This window comes from Coregonus clupeaformis, unplaced genomic scaffold, assembly GCF_020615455.1.
Source record: "Coregonus clupeaformis isolate EN_2021a unplaced genomic scaffold, ASM2061545v1 scaf1604, whole genome shotgun sequence".
NCBI lineage: Eukaryota > Metazoa > Chordata > Actinopteri > Salmoniformes > Salmonidae > Coregonus > Coregonus clupeaformis.
In genome coordinates this window covers 108,797-124,540 of record NW_025535058.1, presented here as the reverse complement: position 1 = coordinate 124,540, position 15,744 = coordinate 108,797, and the positions used below count along the sequence as shown (strand labels likewise).

Below are 15,744 nucleotides of genomic sequence, written 5' to 3'. Positions count from 1 at the left end.
GTTGAGCTGTGACATAGATATCAGTGGATACAAAAGAGCAGAATATCACCTTACCTTACTGTGAGAGGGGGTGGGCACCTGGTCAGAGTCACTCACTTCAGACACACTAGGGAGCGATGGGGGTCTGAGCAGGGAGGGACTGGCTGCTGCTCCATTGGTTGACAAGGTTGGTGGGGGGTGGCTTTGAGTACAGGCGGAACTAAGACTAGTGGAGATTGCTGGCACAGACACACTCTTGGGCAAAGAGAGGCTCTGGGCTATATCTGATTTGCCAAGAGCACTTGGTGCTCCAGTTACACTGCATATGCCATCAGCTCCAGCTAAATTAGACACACTAAGTGAACCGGCAGAAGCTTCAGAAACACCATATGAACTAGCTTCTTCAATTAAATTAGATATGTTCGGTGCACTAACTGCTCCAACTAAACCTCCTAACCCACCAGCTCCAGCTAGAACAGATACACCAAGTGAACTGGCTACTTCAGATAGATTAGATACATCAAGTGAACTAGCGGCCTCAGCCAAGTAAGATGAACTTGTGATTTTAGCTTCAGTCAAATTAGACAAACCAAGTGAACTAGCTGCTTTGGACAAGTTGGTTGATTCTCCAACTCCAACATCTGCTAAATTACATACATCAAGTACGCCAGCTGCTTCAGCCATGTTAGCTATCCCACCAACATCTGCTGACTCAGATATACCAATTGAAACAGCTTCTTCAGCTAAATTAGATACAGGAAGTGAGCATCCTGCTTCAGCTAAACTGTCTACCTTTGGTGCATTAGCAATTTCAGGTAAATTTACTGTGCTATCCGCTCCAGCAAGATTAGACTTGTCAACTTCTCTGGATGTGTCCTCTAAATTAGCTTGGCAATGTGAGCTGGCTGCTTCAGCTAACTGACTGGTACCACACCATGTCTGGCTGGTTACCATTGAGGGCTGTGCTTGGCCTTCAGCACCTCTCATTGTGCCCTCTTCCCCTGTGTAATCATCATCAGCCTCCTCATCCTCAAACTCCCCAAAGGGGTTGGGAGGGGGTTCTCTCGCTCTGTACCAACTCCCTCTGAGGGAGGGTATAGAGCCTGAGCGTGGGGGCTTGGGCATACTAGGGGGCGGGGCAGGGGGCAGCTTGGGCCAGGGCCCTGGCTGGACAAGCTCCAGCCACGGTGGGTCTTTGGGTTTACGGGGCCCACTGGGTTGGCCAAACCTGATGTCAAAAGTTAAATAAATAAGCATCCATTGGACAATTCTACTCAAAGTTACATAATGTGTTATGTCTGATGAACAAACTCACCTGCGAGAAGGATTGGGTAAAGTCTTACTATCAACTGGGTAACCTGCAGAGAGAGGGACATGAACAGAGGCTTTAGGTAGACGGGTTCTGGGTGCAGGACGAGGAGGGGTGGAGTCTAACACCCGTCTGGGTGCAGGTACTGGCCGTCCAGGGCTTCCAGAAGCCAAATCGCTGTCTGGTGTTAGTGTGAGCCCACAGGGATCTGGGCTCTTTGTTTCTGTTGTCTGAATGGGCCGTGTCCCTGCATCTTCAAGTGTTCCCTCTTCTACAATGGGCTTTGGAGGACGGGGTGGCCTTGGCTTCTTGAGTGTGTCTTGCCTTGTCTTTCTCTCACCTCCCTCCGTCTCTGTCTCTCCTCTTCCACAAATAACTGTCTCACCTGAGTCTGTTTTTCCAATAAAATGTGGGAGATCGGGGTTGTCTGTAAATCCACCCTGAGATAGTGTCACCTCCTGCTCATCTAATTTGTGTAGATTCTCTGTTGATCCAGTTTGTTTACTGTAGTCGGAGCGGGCATTTTGACTGGCTGTCAAGTGGTGGATGCAGACCAAGGAGCCAACTTCACTCCCCTCTTTGTAAGACCCTGGTAAGAGAGTGTTGCTGCACACACTGCATCTGAAAGAGAAACACAGGATGACATGAGAGGGACACAAATCACAGATGATATTTCACTGTCTGCAGATAAGGATAAGCGTTGCCTTCTGAGCAGTGCTGTTACTTGAAGCAGCTGCGGTGGTAGAGTTTCCCCTCAGTGAGATGTCTCTGCACCAGGTGGACGTGCTTCGTGCAGGAGGCACAAATGCTGCATGGCCTGCCTCTGATGGATCGCTCCTCTGTCCTTGACTGTTGAGCGGGTGAGGTCAGCCAAAGGCAACAGTAAAGAAGAAGAAATGTGAGAGTTTGGGAAGAAAGAGGAGATTGAGATATATAACTTTGTGGACAGAGTTGAGATCAAGTAATAATAAATAAATACAAATCTAATAAAAATGGCTTCATTACAACTTTATTACATTACCTTAGATGACTCTAAACCTCCAGGAGAGTCAGGTTGTTTCTTGGAGTGACTGGAGCACTCTGCGACACATGGCGTCTTCAAACTGGCTGGACTGGCTGCTTAGTAAAGATGCACATTTTGAATATACACACATTTGACAAACAAACACAGGAGGAACCAACCCAGCATGTGCTGTTTTCCCAATTTGACTATGACACAATTAGCCACACACCATGAGACTTCTTGTTGAAGCAGTGGTAGTAATGGGAGAGGTAAGTGATGACACTTAGCCGGTCTGGCACCTCTGTGGACACCATGTCCTTAGCATCCAGCAATGCAGGGATGCCCAGCTTTGACTGTGCCACCTCAAATGCCTGGTAGGAGACAGGGAGCAATAATTAAATGCCAGACAGATAGAACAATATAAACAGATGTAGTGCAATGTTTGAACATAAACATGCGTTGAGACAGTTAGTCATGCGTGCAGGGAAAACATAATTACGTAAAACTCACCAGATGATTGTTTTCATAAACATTATGTTTGGAGAGGGAGTTGAAGTCTCTGGAGTAAAAGCAGAATAGTACTATGTGATACAAATGATGGGCCATCACAGACCCCTAAATAATAATTTGACCAACAACACTGGGATGTAATGAAGAGGAGGGAGGGAATGGGTATTTTATTAGGATCCCCATTAGCTGCTGCGATAGCATAATACAGAACATTAATAGACAAGAACAGCTCAAGGACAGAACTACATAAATGTAAAACATCACACACAGCCTACATAACAATACATACACAATATCTAAGTCAAATTGAGGAGAGGCGTTGTGCCGTGAGGTGTTGCTTTATCTGTTTGTTTGTTTTTAAAACAGGTTTGCTGTTCACTTGAACAATCTGTGATGGAAGGGAGTTCCATGCAATCATGGCTCTATATAATACTGTACATATTCTTGAATTTGTTCTGGATTTGGGGACTGTGAAAAGACCCCTGGTGGCATGTCTGGTGGGGTAAGTGTGTGTGTCAGTGCTGTGTGTATAAGTCGACTATGCAAACAATTTGGAATTTTCAACACATTAATGTTTCTTATAAAAACAAGAAGTGTCTCTCCTCTTCTTTTAGCCAAGAGAGACTGGCATGCATAGTATTGGTATTAGTCCTCTGATTACAGTTTAGAACTAGACGTGCCGCTCTGTTCTGGGCCAGCTGCAGTTTTTGTAGGTCCTTCTTTGCAGGACCTGACCATATGACTGGGCAATAATCAAGATAAGATAAAACTAGAGCCTGCAGGACTTGCTTTGTGGAGTGTGGTGTCAAAAAAGCAGAACATCTCTTTATCACGGACAGACCTCTCCCCATCTTCACAACCATTGAATAAATATGTTTTGACCATGACAGTTTACAATCCAAGGTAACACCAAGTAAGTGGGTCTCCTCAACTTGCTCAACAGCCACATTATTGATTATCAGATTCAGTTGAGGTCTAGAACTTTTTGTATTTGTACCAGATACAATGCTCTTAGTTTTATAGATGTTCAGGACTAGTTTATTACTGGTCAACCATTATAAAACTGACTGCAAATCTCTGTTTAGGGTTCCAGTGATTTCACTAGCTGTGGTTGCTGACGCATGAAGGGTTCAATCATCAACATACATAGACACACAGGCTTTGTTTAATGCCAGTGACAGGTCATTAGTAAAAAAAAAAAAAAAGTAGAGGGCCAAGAGAGCTGCCCTGCGGTACACCACACTTTACATGTTTAACATTAGAGACGTTTCCATTAAAGAATGGAGGGGGGAGAGGAAAGGATAGAGCGAGAGGAAGATTAAGGAGAGTTAACTTGGAGCTTAGGCCATGCTGTGGTTCCGTGTGTCAGGGCAGACAAATCCACTGTGACAGCATTCAGGTCCCTGCTACAGCTACAGATTAGAGAGTCTGGATCAGCCTAAGGACAGGCAGGAACTGAGTCTGACTGTGCGTCCTATAGGCCTACTGTCAACAATCTACTCACATTCAACACACACACTGACTGGGGCAGAGCTACAAGGGTAGGATTGTGTGGGAGACTTGGTGCCAGTGATGGCCCGCAGTAGTAGAGAGGATGGGGAAGCTCACAGGAGAGCTCACATTCCTATTCTAACTTATTTTATATACTTACATCAAATCAGGTCGGTGTTTGTGGATTATGGCACAAAACGCCAGTCCATCTCTGAATGAAGAAGACATGTTCCTTATCTCCACATTGGGGTAATTTTCGCATTTTATGCGACACCATTCTTGTAAAGCTTTAAATGACCCCATGATAGAATTTCATCCTCCCATGTTAAATTGATAAAGTCAACAACCACTTCAACCTCAACCGGTCAGATCCTGGATCTTCAATGCTATGTAGCACATCCACTAGCTACATTGTTTTTACTGAGAAAACCTGTGTGACTTCACTTGTAACTTCACTTGTAACTTGCTTCCAATGTGTTCCCCCAAATTCTCTAATCTCAACGAAGTAGATCCTTGAAGTAAAAAATAGCGAGCAACGTCCACTTTCGCGGGTTGATTTGTTGTACAATGTTGCCACAACAACAAATCTCTTCACTGAAGTATTTTTTTCGTTCGAATCACTTTTGGGTCACATTTAAATAAAGGTGATACTTTGTTTCGCGCTCGTGGCTTTCCGAAATAATGTACTATCCCGAAGAGTTGATCACACAGAATAAACACCAAAACAAACCCGTTACCGTACCACACGGTAATTGTACTGTATATTCACATGTACAGCAGTACACCTTTGTGCCACTAGAGGGTAGAGAAAACAGGTAGAAATCTGAAACTGCTTGCACAGGTTGACAATAAACAACTACAGTATGATCGAGAAGGTTCATTAGAAAGTATGATAAAAAAAAGTATGTGTTATATATTCTTATGCGCCAGTGCCAGCTGTCATTGCGTTCATCATCCATCCATCACTGTTGAAGAGGTGAGAAGGGGAGCTTTCAAATTTGTTCCTCGCGAGACTCTTTCGTGGGAAAGGGAATTCCCGTAGTGATGGCGGCGTCGCCTGACACGGATAGTTTGGAGTCACGTATCAGTAAGTATTTTTAAAGTTGTATTTGTAGGCTGTAGAGAGAGCTATTGGAGCATGCATTCTTGGAAAATAACCGTTTCGCTGTCGACCGAGATGACAGTTTAAGCAAAATCAAGGTGCAAACTGGGAGGGACTGTAGACCTCTCATAAACAGCACGTTAACTAACTAACTAGCTAGCTGTTTGGCTAGCCAGCTGGAAAGCTAACGTGAGCTAGCTAGCTAGTTAGTTACCCAGATAGATTCCCAGAACCATCTAGACTAGAGAGAATGCATCAAACTCTTGCTAGATACGGGAACCAGCAAGCCACCTATCGTGAATTCATATCCTGCCATAGTGACTATAAGCTTAGTTATGTGACAGTGTGCTGTCAAATGCAAGAAGCCTAGCTCACTCCGTCAGTGAGAGAATTGGAGTCCCTTGCAAAGTCGTGTCCAAAGTAACGTTACTGCTGGACAGCTAAAGTACTTGCAATTATCTGTTTTAAAACAGTTATGCAACAGAATTGATTGATGTTCTTCATTTTTGACAGTTTCCTGAATTAAACATGGATATGTGTCATTTACTATCGAAAAAATATTCTGATTAACCTTTGCTTCCCCTTTTCCCAATTTCCTTAATTCTCCAATTACAGACAAGGCCACAAACCCACTAAACAGAGACACCGATTGGGACAGCATCCAGGCCTTCTGTGACCAGCTCAACAATGATTTGGAGGGGTATGTGAATGTCAGTGTCTCATAACATGTACACGTCTTAGCACTATTGTTTTCACCTCTCAGGAGTAGCTGTACTGAGTACATGCTTGTTACTTAAAGCTGCAATATAACTTTTTGGGCTACCAACCAAATTCACACAGGAATGTGAGTTATAGATTTTACATTTACATTTACGTCATTTAGCAGACGCTCTTATCCAGAGCGACTTACAGTTAGTGCATACATCATTATTATTTATATTTTTTATACTGGCCCCCCATGGGAATCGAACCCACAACCCTGGCGTTGCAAACGCCATGCTCTACCAACTGAGCTACATCCCTGCCGGTCATTTCCTCCCCTACCCTGGACGACGCTGAGCCAATTGTGCGCCGCCCCATGGGTCTCCCGGTCGCGGCCGGCTACGACAGAGCCTGGATTCGAACCAGGATCTCTAGTGGCACAGCGCCACTCGGGAGATCTGTCATTCTCATTGAAAGCAAGTCTAAGAAGCGGTAGATTTGTTCTATGTGCTCTGTTTCTATGCTTCCCATTCTTAACTTTCGTTTTTGCATTTTTTGGTTTTGTACACCAACTTCATACAGCTGAAAATACAATATTTGTCATTATTGAAAATATATTTCACAGCGGTTTAGATGGTACAATGATTCTCTACACTATACATTGCTTGCTTGTTTTACCACATAAACTGAAATTAGGTAAACTATTAGAATTTTAGCAACCAGGAAATGGCGGCGCAATTTCTTCATATTGCACCTTTAAGATTTCTGACACTGACCCTGTGCTGACATCTGTGTCATTCAATTAAAAAACATGGTGTTGTCTAGAGTAGAGGGAGAGGCAATATTTCATGTTGTACAATAGTCAATGGTAGATAGATTTGCTGCCAACTTCATTCCCATCAAACTCTTTATGTTCCATTTCAGACCCCAGCTGGCCACAAGGCTACTGGCTCACAAGATCCAGTCACCTCAGGAGTGGGAGGCCATGCAGGCACTCATGGTGAGTTGAGTGATGGCAGTGTGTTGTAATGGGAATCAGAGCCAATACAATTGACAGCCTTCTGTGTAGTGTGTGTGCCTACATTCATATTGAAGAAATTAATTGTGTGACTCACTTGTGATGTGTGTACAACCAGGTGCTGGAGACGTGCATGAAGAGCTGTGGGGAAAGGTTCCATAGTGAGGTGGGCAAGTTTCGCTTCCTCAACGAGCTCATCAAAGTGGTCTCTCCAAAGGTAATGATTGGCTCTGTCTGTGCCTTTCACTGAGCAAGTATGTTAAGATTGGATAAGCTCTATCACTCAGCATGCTCCTGCTCTCTCCCTCAGTACCTCGGCACCCGGGCTCCAGAGCCAGTGAAGAAGAAGGTGTTGGAGCTCATTTATAGTTGGACACTGGGGCTGCCTGACGAGGCAAAGATCGCTGATGCCTACCAGATGCTTAAAAAACAGGGTGAGCTGTTCTGATAGTGATGGACGCACAGTTGTTGTTTAGGTAGTTGTTAATGTTATGTTTACCTTGGTTTATGTTTTATTTTTTTTTAACCAGGCATTGTCAAACAGGACCCAGTTCTTCCAGCTGACAAACTCCTCCCGCTTCCACCTCCCAGACCAAAAAATGCCATATTTGAAGATGAGGAGAAGTCAAAGGTAATGCATTGTTAAACAAAAGAAACATACAAGTATTTTTTTCAAATGTTGCATTACAAATGTGATTCACCATGCATTCTCCACTCCATTTACCACCCCCTCTCTCTAACTTTAAATTCTTGGTGTCCCTGGTGTCTTGGTAGACACTGGCTCGCCTGTTGAACAGCACTCACCCTGAGGACCTGAAAGCAGCCAACAAACTGATCAAGGAAATGGTGCAGGAGGTACAGTCTCTTTTCTCAAGCTCACGTAAATGTATGAATAAAATAGATATATAGGAAGTTACATTACAGTAATACAGATATGCACATCACATCGCACAGTATGAACTGTATTATCTAGTCTGTGTGTTAGTATGGGAGAGAAAGAGAATGCCCAAATGCTTTAGTAGTATACTGTCGTGTAAGGGGACTGAGTGAGCAGCACTCACTGAGTGAGAAAGTGGGTGCTCTGCCCTGAGGGGTTGACTCCTTGTCAGAATCATTCAGTGTTTTCATGAATCTGTCCTTAGTTTAGGGACAAAGGATCATTTCCTTCCCCCTCTTCCCTCCCTGGTTTCTTCTTCCTGACCCGTGTGTGTGTCTCAGGACCAGAAGCGGGCGGAGAAGGTGTCCAAGCGTGTGAACGCCATCCAGGATGTGAACGAGAGTGTCAGCCTACTGACTCAGCTGCTGGAGGACTATGACAGGACCACCAACCCACAGAGCAATGCAGAGCTCATCCAGGTCTGTGTCACTGAACACCCAGTGGGCCACCATACACAAGCAACACCATGCTATGACAAACCACAGAGACACCTCCCACATTGCCATAACAGCATCACCTATATATAGGGGTGTAACGATCCATCTACTACATCGATGTATCGATTTATATTCCTATGATCCAACTACATCGATCTGTGCTCGGCGAGTTGGCCTTTTGGACAACATATATCAATCTAACATCGTTATAAAATGTAATAAATCGATTGTATCGATACTAGGAAATAACCCATTGGATTTAAGCACGTCAGACTTTATATGGATGTTTTTTCTTAGCACTTTTAATGATAAAGGCTTTAAACATTACTCGATTCAGTCTGCCTATCCGTGACGTCATCGCCCAACGCCAGCAGCAGCGCAAAGGCGCAAAGACAACAAAACATAGCATGGCGGACGACAGAGGAGAAGCCGACGAGCGAGAAATTATCAAGCCACCATTGCGGTCCTTACAAGAAACAGGAATCTAGGAAACTTCACCTGCACTGTCCAGTATCCAGGTATTTATTTCAGTCACACTGGTTGAATTTTTGGCTAAAAGGTTACTGAATCGATTTCAAGTCACTGAATCGTTTCGGATCGTATCGTTCTAATTGAACCAATATCGTCCTTGAATCGTATCGACAACCACGAATCGTGATACAAATCGAATCGTTGTTAAAACGAATCGTTACACCCCTACCTATATATGATGTATACAAAGCACTGCATGCAGATACAGACATTTGATAGTGTGTATTTGTGTGTTTAGGACTTGTACCAGCGCTGTGAGAAGATGAGACCCACATTGTTCAGACTGGCCAGTGAGACAGAGGACAATGATGAGGCTCTGGGTGAGTTTTCAGACACTCCTCATTGTTTTTTTTATTTATTTTTTATTTAACCTTTATTTAACCAGGTAAGCCAGTTAAGAACAAGTTCTCATTTACAACTGCGACCTGGCCAAGATAAAGCGAAGCAGTGCGATTAAAAACAACAACACAGAGTTACATATGGGGTAAACAAAACATACAGTCAAAAATACAACAGAAAATATATATATACAGTGTGTGCGAATGTAGTAAGTTATGGAGGTAAGGCAATAAATAGGCCATAGTGCAAAATAGTTACAATTTCGTATAACACTGGAATGATAGATGTGCAAAAGATGATGTGCAAATAGAGATACTGGGGTGCAAAATAAATAACAATATGGGGATGAGGTAGTTGGGTGGGCTAATTTCAGAAAGGCTATGTACAGTTGCAGTGATCGGTAAGCTGCTCTGACAACTGACGCTTAAAGTTAGTGAGGGAGATAACAGTCTCCAGCTTCAGAGATTTTTGCAGTTCGTTCCAGTCATTGGCAGCAGAGAACTGGAAGGAATGGCGGCTAAAGGAGGTGTTGGCTTTGGGGATGACCAGTGAGATATACCTGCTGGAGCGCAGACTACGGGTGGGTGTTGCTATGGTGACCAGTGAGCTAAGATAAGACTGGGATTTGCCTAGCAGTGATTTATAGATGACGTGGAGCCAGTGGGTTTGGCGACGAATATGTAGTGAGGGCCAGCCAACAAGAGCGTAGAGGTCACAATGGTGGGTAGTATATGGGGCTTTGGTGACGAAACGGATGGCACTGTGATAGACTACATCCAATTTGCTGAGTAGAGTGTTGGAGGCTATTTTGTAAATGACATCGCCGAAGTCAAGGATCGGTAGGATAGTCAGTTTTACGAGGGCATGTTTGGCAGCATGAGTGAAGGAGGCTTTGTTGCGAAATAGGAAGCCGATTCTAGATCTAACTTTTGATTGGAGATGCTTAATGTGAGTCTGGAAGGCGAGTTTACAGTCTAACCAGACACCTAGGTATTTGTAGTTGTCCACATACTCTAGGTCAGACCCACCGAGAGTAGTGATTCTAGTCGGGTTGGCGGGTGCAAGCAGCGTTCGGTTGAAGAGCATGCATTTAGTTTTACTAGTGTTTAAGAGCAGTTGGAGGCTACGGAAGGAGTGTTGTATGGCGTTGAAGCTCGTTTGGAGGTTTGTTAACACCGTGTCCAATGAAGGGCCAGATGTATACAAAATGGTGTCGTCCGCATAGAGGTGGATCCGAGCATCACCAGCAGCAAGAGCAACATCATTGATATACACAGAGAATAGAGTCAGCCCGAGAATTGAACCCTGTGGCACCCCCATAGAGACGGCCAGAGGTCCAGACAACAGGCCCTCCGATTTGACACATTGAACTCTATCTGAGAAGTAGTTGGTGAACCAGGCGAGGCAGTCATTAGAGAAACCAAGGCTATTTAGTCTGCCAATAAGAATGCGGTGGTTGACAGAGTCGAAAGCCTTGGCCAGGTTGATGAAGACGGCTGCGCAGTACTGTCTTTTTTATCGATCGCGTTTTATAATATCGTTTAGGACCTTGAGTGTGGCTGAGGTGCACCCATGACCAGCTCGGAAACCGGATTGCATAGCGGAGAAGGAACAGGTGGGATTCAAAATGGTCGGTGATCTGTTTGTTAACTTGGCTTTCAAATACTTTCGAAAGGCAGGGCAGGATGGATATAGGTCTATAACAGTTTGGATCTAGAGTGTCACCCCCTTTGAAGAGGGGGATGACCGCGGCAGCTTTCCAATCTCTGGGGATCTCAGACGTTACGAAAGAGAGGTTGAACAGGCTAGTAATAGGGTTTGTGACAATTTCGGCGGCTAATTTTAAAAAGAAAGGGTCCAGATTGTCTAGCCGAGCTGATTTGTAGGGGTCCAGATTTTTCAGCTCTTTCAGAACATCAGCTGTCTGAATTTGTGTGAAGGAGAAGCAGTGGGGGCATGGGCAAGTTGCAGCGGAGGGTGCAGAGCTGGTGGCCGGGGTAGTGGTAGCCAGCCGTAGCAAAATGCTTGTTGAAATTCTCGATTATTGTAGATTTATCGGTGGTGACAGTGTTTCCTAGCCTCAGTGCAGTGGGCAGTTGGGAGGAGGTGCTCTTATTCTCCATGGACTTTAGTGTCCCAAAACCTTTTGGAGTTAGTGCTACAGGATGCAAATTTCTGTTTGAAAAAGCTAGCTTTTGCTTTCCTAACTGATTGTGTATATTGGTTCCTGACTTCCCTAAAAAGTTGCATATCGCGGGGGCTGTTCGATGCTAATGCAGTACGCCACAGGATGTTTTTGTGCTGGTCAAGGGCAGTCAAGTCTGAGGAGAACCAGGGGCTATATCTGTTCTTAGTTCTGCATTTTTTGAATTGGGCATGCTTATTTAAGATTGAGAGGAAAGCACTTTTAAAGAACAACCAGGCATCCTCTACTGACGGAATGAGGTCAATATCCATCCAGGATACCCGGGCCAGGTCAATTAGAAAGGCCTGCTCGCTAAAGTGTTTTAGGGAGCGTTTGACAGTGATGAGGGGTGGTCGTTTGATCGCGGACCCATTACGGACGCAGGCAATAAGGCAGTGATCGCTGAGATCCTGGTTGAAGACAGCGGAGGTGTATTTAGAGGGTAAATTTGTCAGGATGATATCTATGAGGGTACCCATGTTTACAGATTTAGGGTTGTACCTGGTAGGTTCGTTGATAATTTGTGTGAGATTGAGGGCATCTAGTTTAGATTGTAGGTTGGCCGGGGTGTTAAGCATATCCCAGTTTAGGTCACCAGGCAGTACGAACTCTGAGGATAGATGGGGGGCAATCAGTTCACATATGGTGTCAAGGGCACAGCTCGGGGCTGAGGGGGGTCTGTAGCCAGCGGCAACAGTGAGAGACTTATTTCTGGAAAGGTGGATTTTTAGAAGTAGAAGCTCAAACTGTTTGGGCACAGACCTGGATAGTACGATAGAGCTCTGCAGGCTATCTCTACAGTAGATTGCAACCCCTCCCCCTTTGGCAGTTCTATCGAGACGGAAAATGTTGTAGTTGGGGATGGACATTTCAGAATTTTTGGTGGCCTTCCCAAGCCAGGATTCAGACACTGCTAGAACATCAGGGTTGGCGGAGTGTGCTAACGCAGTGAATAACTCAAACTTAGGGAGGAGGCTTCGGATATTGATGTGCAAGAAACCAAGGCTTTTACGATTACAGAGGTACAGAGAGAGAAGAATATGTGGGTGACGATGTACAGTATATAACAATTGTTTCTCCTTGTGTGTGTGGGCAGCGGAGATCCTCCAGGCCAATGACAGCCTGACTCAGGTCATCAACCTGTACAGGCAGCAGGTGAAGGGGGAGGTGGTGAACGGGAACAATTCAGCTAACACACAAAGGCTCACAGGTGAGCAGCAATGGGTCAATGAGACATCCATAGGGACGATAGGGTCACTTGACACAAGCTTCATAGGAGTGGAGTAGAGTATATGATTACATGCATGGGCTAAAGATGAGCTCTCACTGTACACTTATCTCTTACAGGAAGTAGTACGGCGCTGCGTGATCTATCGGGATTGGACACGTCGCCCCAGTCACCTCATTCCTACCCAGAATTCCCCACTCCAACAGACAGCCTAAATGCTCCCTCTCAGGAGATGGGCATCAGTCTCCTTGACGATGAGCTAATGTCACTAGGTAAGAGCAGACAACATATTACATCAAGTCTTCCAAGACCTCTGCTACTTCCACGTTGTGTGTGTTCATTATGGGTCACTTTGTGCCTATCTTTCCAAGTTTTGAGTGAGGGGACCCACACCTCCAGTCCGGCCTCCCAGCCTGAGGACTCTACCGCCTGGGACTCTTTCCAGGTGAGGGGGAGAACTGAGCACTTCACACAGGGAGACATGATGTGAGATGATGGATAATATTCACAGTTAACACCAAATCCATTGAGTCCCTTTTAGCTTGATAGATTGCCATTACTTGGGCAGGTTCATGATTTATACCTAAAAACAAGTGTAACGTCTCTGTCTTACACATGGCGTCGCTTTCTTTGCAACAGTCTTCCGACAGTGTTGATATCCCAGCAGCGCCCAGTGTATTACTGAGTCCAGATCCGCCCCCCTACATCCAGCCTCTTTCCACTGGAGCCACGTCTGGAAGTTCAGCCTTAGATGAGTTGGATCTGCTGGGGAAGACGCTGCTGCAGCAGTCCCTACCTCCAGAGGGCCTGCAGGTCAAATGGTAACTAACCCTTCACCATGGGATGGTTTTACACCGCAGGAGATGTTTGTGTCAAGTATCTGTGTTAGTCTGCCAGTTATGTTGCTGCTTAGTACAGTATTGATGGACCACTGTATTCATTATGATTTAAAAAGTCACTTCAAGTGCTGTAGAAGCGAAACAACAATATATGAAGAATCATGAGGTGTTGACCATGCCAACTTGTTGTAACATCATGACAGACACTCAGCAACATTGTTCAACCTTTGTAGTACCCATATCTATTTTCAGGGACAAGCAACCATTCAAACCTACTCTACGAGATCTCCAGAACAAATCTGGAACTAATCCAAGTCCTATCCCAGCCTTCTCCCCTGAGCACCCAGTGGCTCTCCTAGGTGATAGGTTGTTGGACACCTCTCCGGTTCACACAGTCATTCCCCCTATAGAAATGACCCTGACAGATGTTTTTGTGCCGCTTGAGTCCATTAAGCCCAGTAAGTATCTATAATATTTATAGTATCTACTTGCTATGCTAATAGTCCATCACATTTGAACAGTCTTTTAAACTTGCTCTGTTGTCTCCAGGCAGCCTGTTGCCTGTGACGGTGTTTGACGGCCACAGTTTGCGGGTGCTCTTCCACTTTGCACGTGACTCTCCGCCCTCTCTTCCTGATGTGCTGGTGGTGATCATCTCCATGCTCTCCTCCGCCCCGGTTCCAGTCAGCAACATCCTCTTCCAGTCCTCTGTCCCTAACGTAAGACCTCTTCTCTCTTAATCTGTCTTTTCACCTTCCGTTCCATTGTCAGTGTAGGGTTGACATCATGTCCTCTGTTGTAGACAATGAGAGTGAAGCTACAGCCCCCATCAGGAACAGAGCTTCCAGCCTTCAACCCCATCCTTCCACCTGCTGCCATCACACAGATCATGCTGCTGGCCAACCCTCACAAGGTACCAGACTGTATAGACACTAATTGAAAGCCTGTTATATACCCCTGTGGCATCCCCAACATTAAAATTTCTTGTAATTATAAAGCCAAATAGATTTCTGCAACACTTATTCAACCCTGAATTCTCTTCTTTCCAGGAGAAGGTGCAGTTGCAATACAGGCTAACCTTCACGCTAGGAGAGGAAGACCATGATGAAAGTGGAGTTTTACAACAGTTTCCACCTTCAGACACGTGGGGCAATCATTAACATTCAACAGATTGACAATATTTGGCTCTGCTATGAGCCTTTGCATCCCACACTCAGACACTGCATAAACCTTGCTTTTTAAGCATGCTTCTATATTTCTATTCATTACCTTGCTTAGCCAATCTCAACTGTTTGTACGCTTTATGCTTTGGAGTAATGTCCTCTGTGCATCTTTACAGAACTTTCTTTGGCTGCTTTCAAACATGCAATAGTACTATGTGTTACAGCCATGTCTTGTTTTTAACAGTTAGTATAAATTCTATGAAGGGAAGAGACAACCTATTTGTTTACTTTCATGATCCGGGAGACATGCAATGGACCCTTTGGGAGGTTTTGTGGAAGGCTCATCTTTAGTGTCTCTTTTATATAGCTGTAGACTGTCCTGTTGAATGCCCTGCTGACGTTCTGTGTTTACCCTATTTAATGTTTACCCCACCGTGCCAGGTTTGCTTAATGTGATAATGAAGGAGCACTCTTCCTCTCCTTCTGCACGGAGAATGATTTGCCTCATGTCCTTGTCATGTAAAATTAGACACTCATTCTAACACTGAAGTCCTATTTAATCTGCCATTTGTGCCTATTTAAGTTTTGTTTTCACGGTCATGTCCATTTGGATGGTTTCTTGGTTTTACCGGTTACTCATTTGATCCATAAAGCTTTTCAGACATTGCATATGTAAATATGAGTTTGGGTATGAGTCTTTTACTCCTAGCAGCTTCATAGATTACCTGTTCCGGGAAGAAGTCTGTTTTAGAGAAAGATGAATGTATGTCAAGTTCTTTCAGTCTTGCTGAATCACTCCTTCCTCAAAGGCTCTCCAATACAACTATGTAAATGTTGGAACTTCTGTTATGTACATTTGCCAAGTGCAAAGAGAACATTATTGAAAATATTTAAGAGTAATATAATTTCTTGGGGTTTAAACTGTTTGTCATTAATTAAGATGGAGTCTGACAGTCTTAACCAAACTCATT

The 15,744-nt window shown here is 44.6% G+C and overlaps 2 protein-coding genes across 3 annotated transcripts; one reads left to right on the top strand and one right to left on the bottom strand.

Annotated features, from left to right (window-relative positions):
- Positions 1–8: 8 nt before the first annotated feature.
- LOC121550940 (MICAL-like protein 1) lies at positions 9–5,066 on the bottom strand. 2 transcript variants are annotated; one of them, XM_045218482.1, is made up of 7 exons: positions 4,453–5,057; positions 2,802–2,850; positions 2,521–2,662; positions 2,310–2,404; positions 2,013–2,137; positions 1,295–1,909; positions 9–1,207 (listed from the first exon to the last, which is right to left on the bottom strand). In XM_045218482.1, the coding sequence occupies exons 1-7, from the start codon at positions 4,593–4,595 to the stop codon at positions 46–48; spliced, it is 2,331 nt and encodes a 776-aa protein (XP_045074417.1). In that variant the 5' UTR covers positions 4,596–5,057; the 3' UTR covers positions 9–45. The 2 variants fall into 2 exon arrangements, with proteins under 2 accessions (XP_045074417.1, XP_045074418.1); XM_045218483.1 differs by having other exon boundaries at positions 1,125–1,909; positions 4,453–5,066.
- A 178-nt stretch (positions 5,067–5,244) lies between these two features.
- Positions 5,245–15,440, top strand: LOC121550942 (ADP-ribosylation factor-binding protein GGA1). Its single transcript, XM_041863399.2, has 17 exons — positions 5,245–5,379; positions 6,010–6,094; positions 7,021–7,096; positions 7,233–7,331; positions 7,425–7,548; positions 7,645–7,745; positions 7,889–7,969; positions 8,333–8,470; positions 9,258–9,339; positions 12,640–12,753; positions 12,891–13,043; positions 13,143–13,216; positions 13,411–13,592; positions 13,863–14,068; positions 14,160–14,329; positions 14,413–14,523; positions 14,660–15,440. The coding sequence occupies exons 1-17, from the start codon at positions 5,337–5,339 to the stop codon at positions 14,768–14,770; spliced, it is 1,950 nt and encodes a 649-aa protein (XP_041719333.1). The 5' UTR covers positions 5,245–5,336; the 3' UTR covers positions 14,771–15,440.
- Positions 15,441–15,744: the final 304 nt, after the last annotated feature.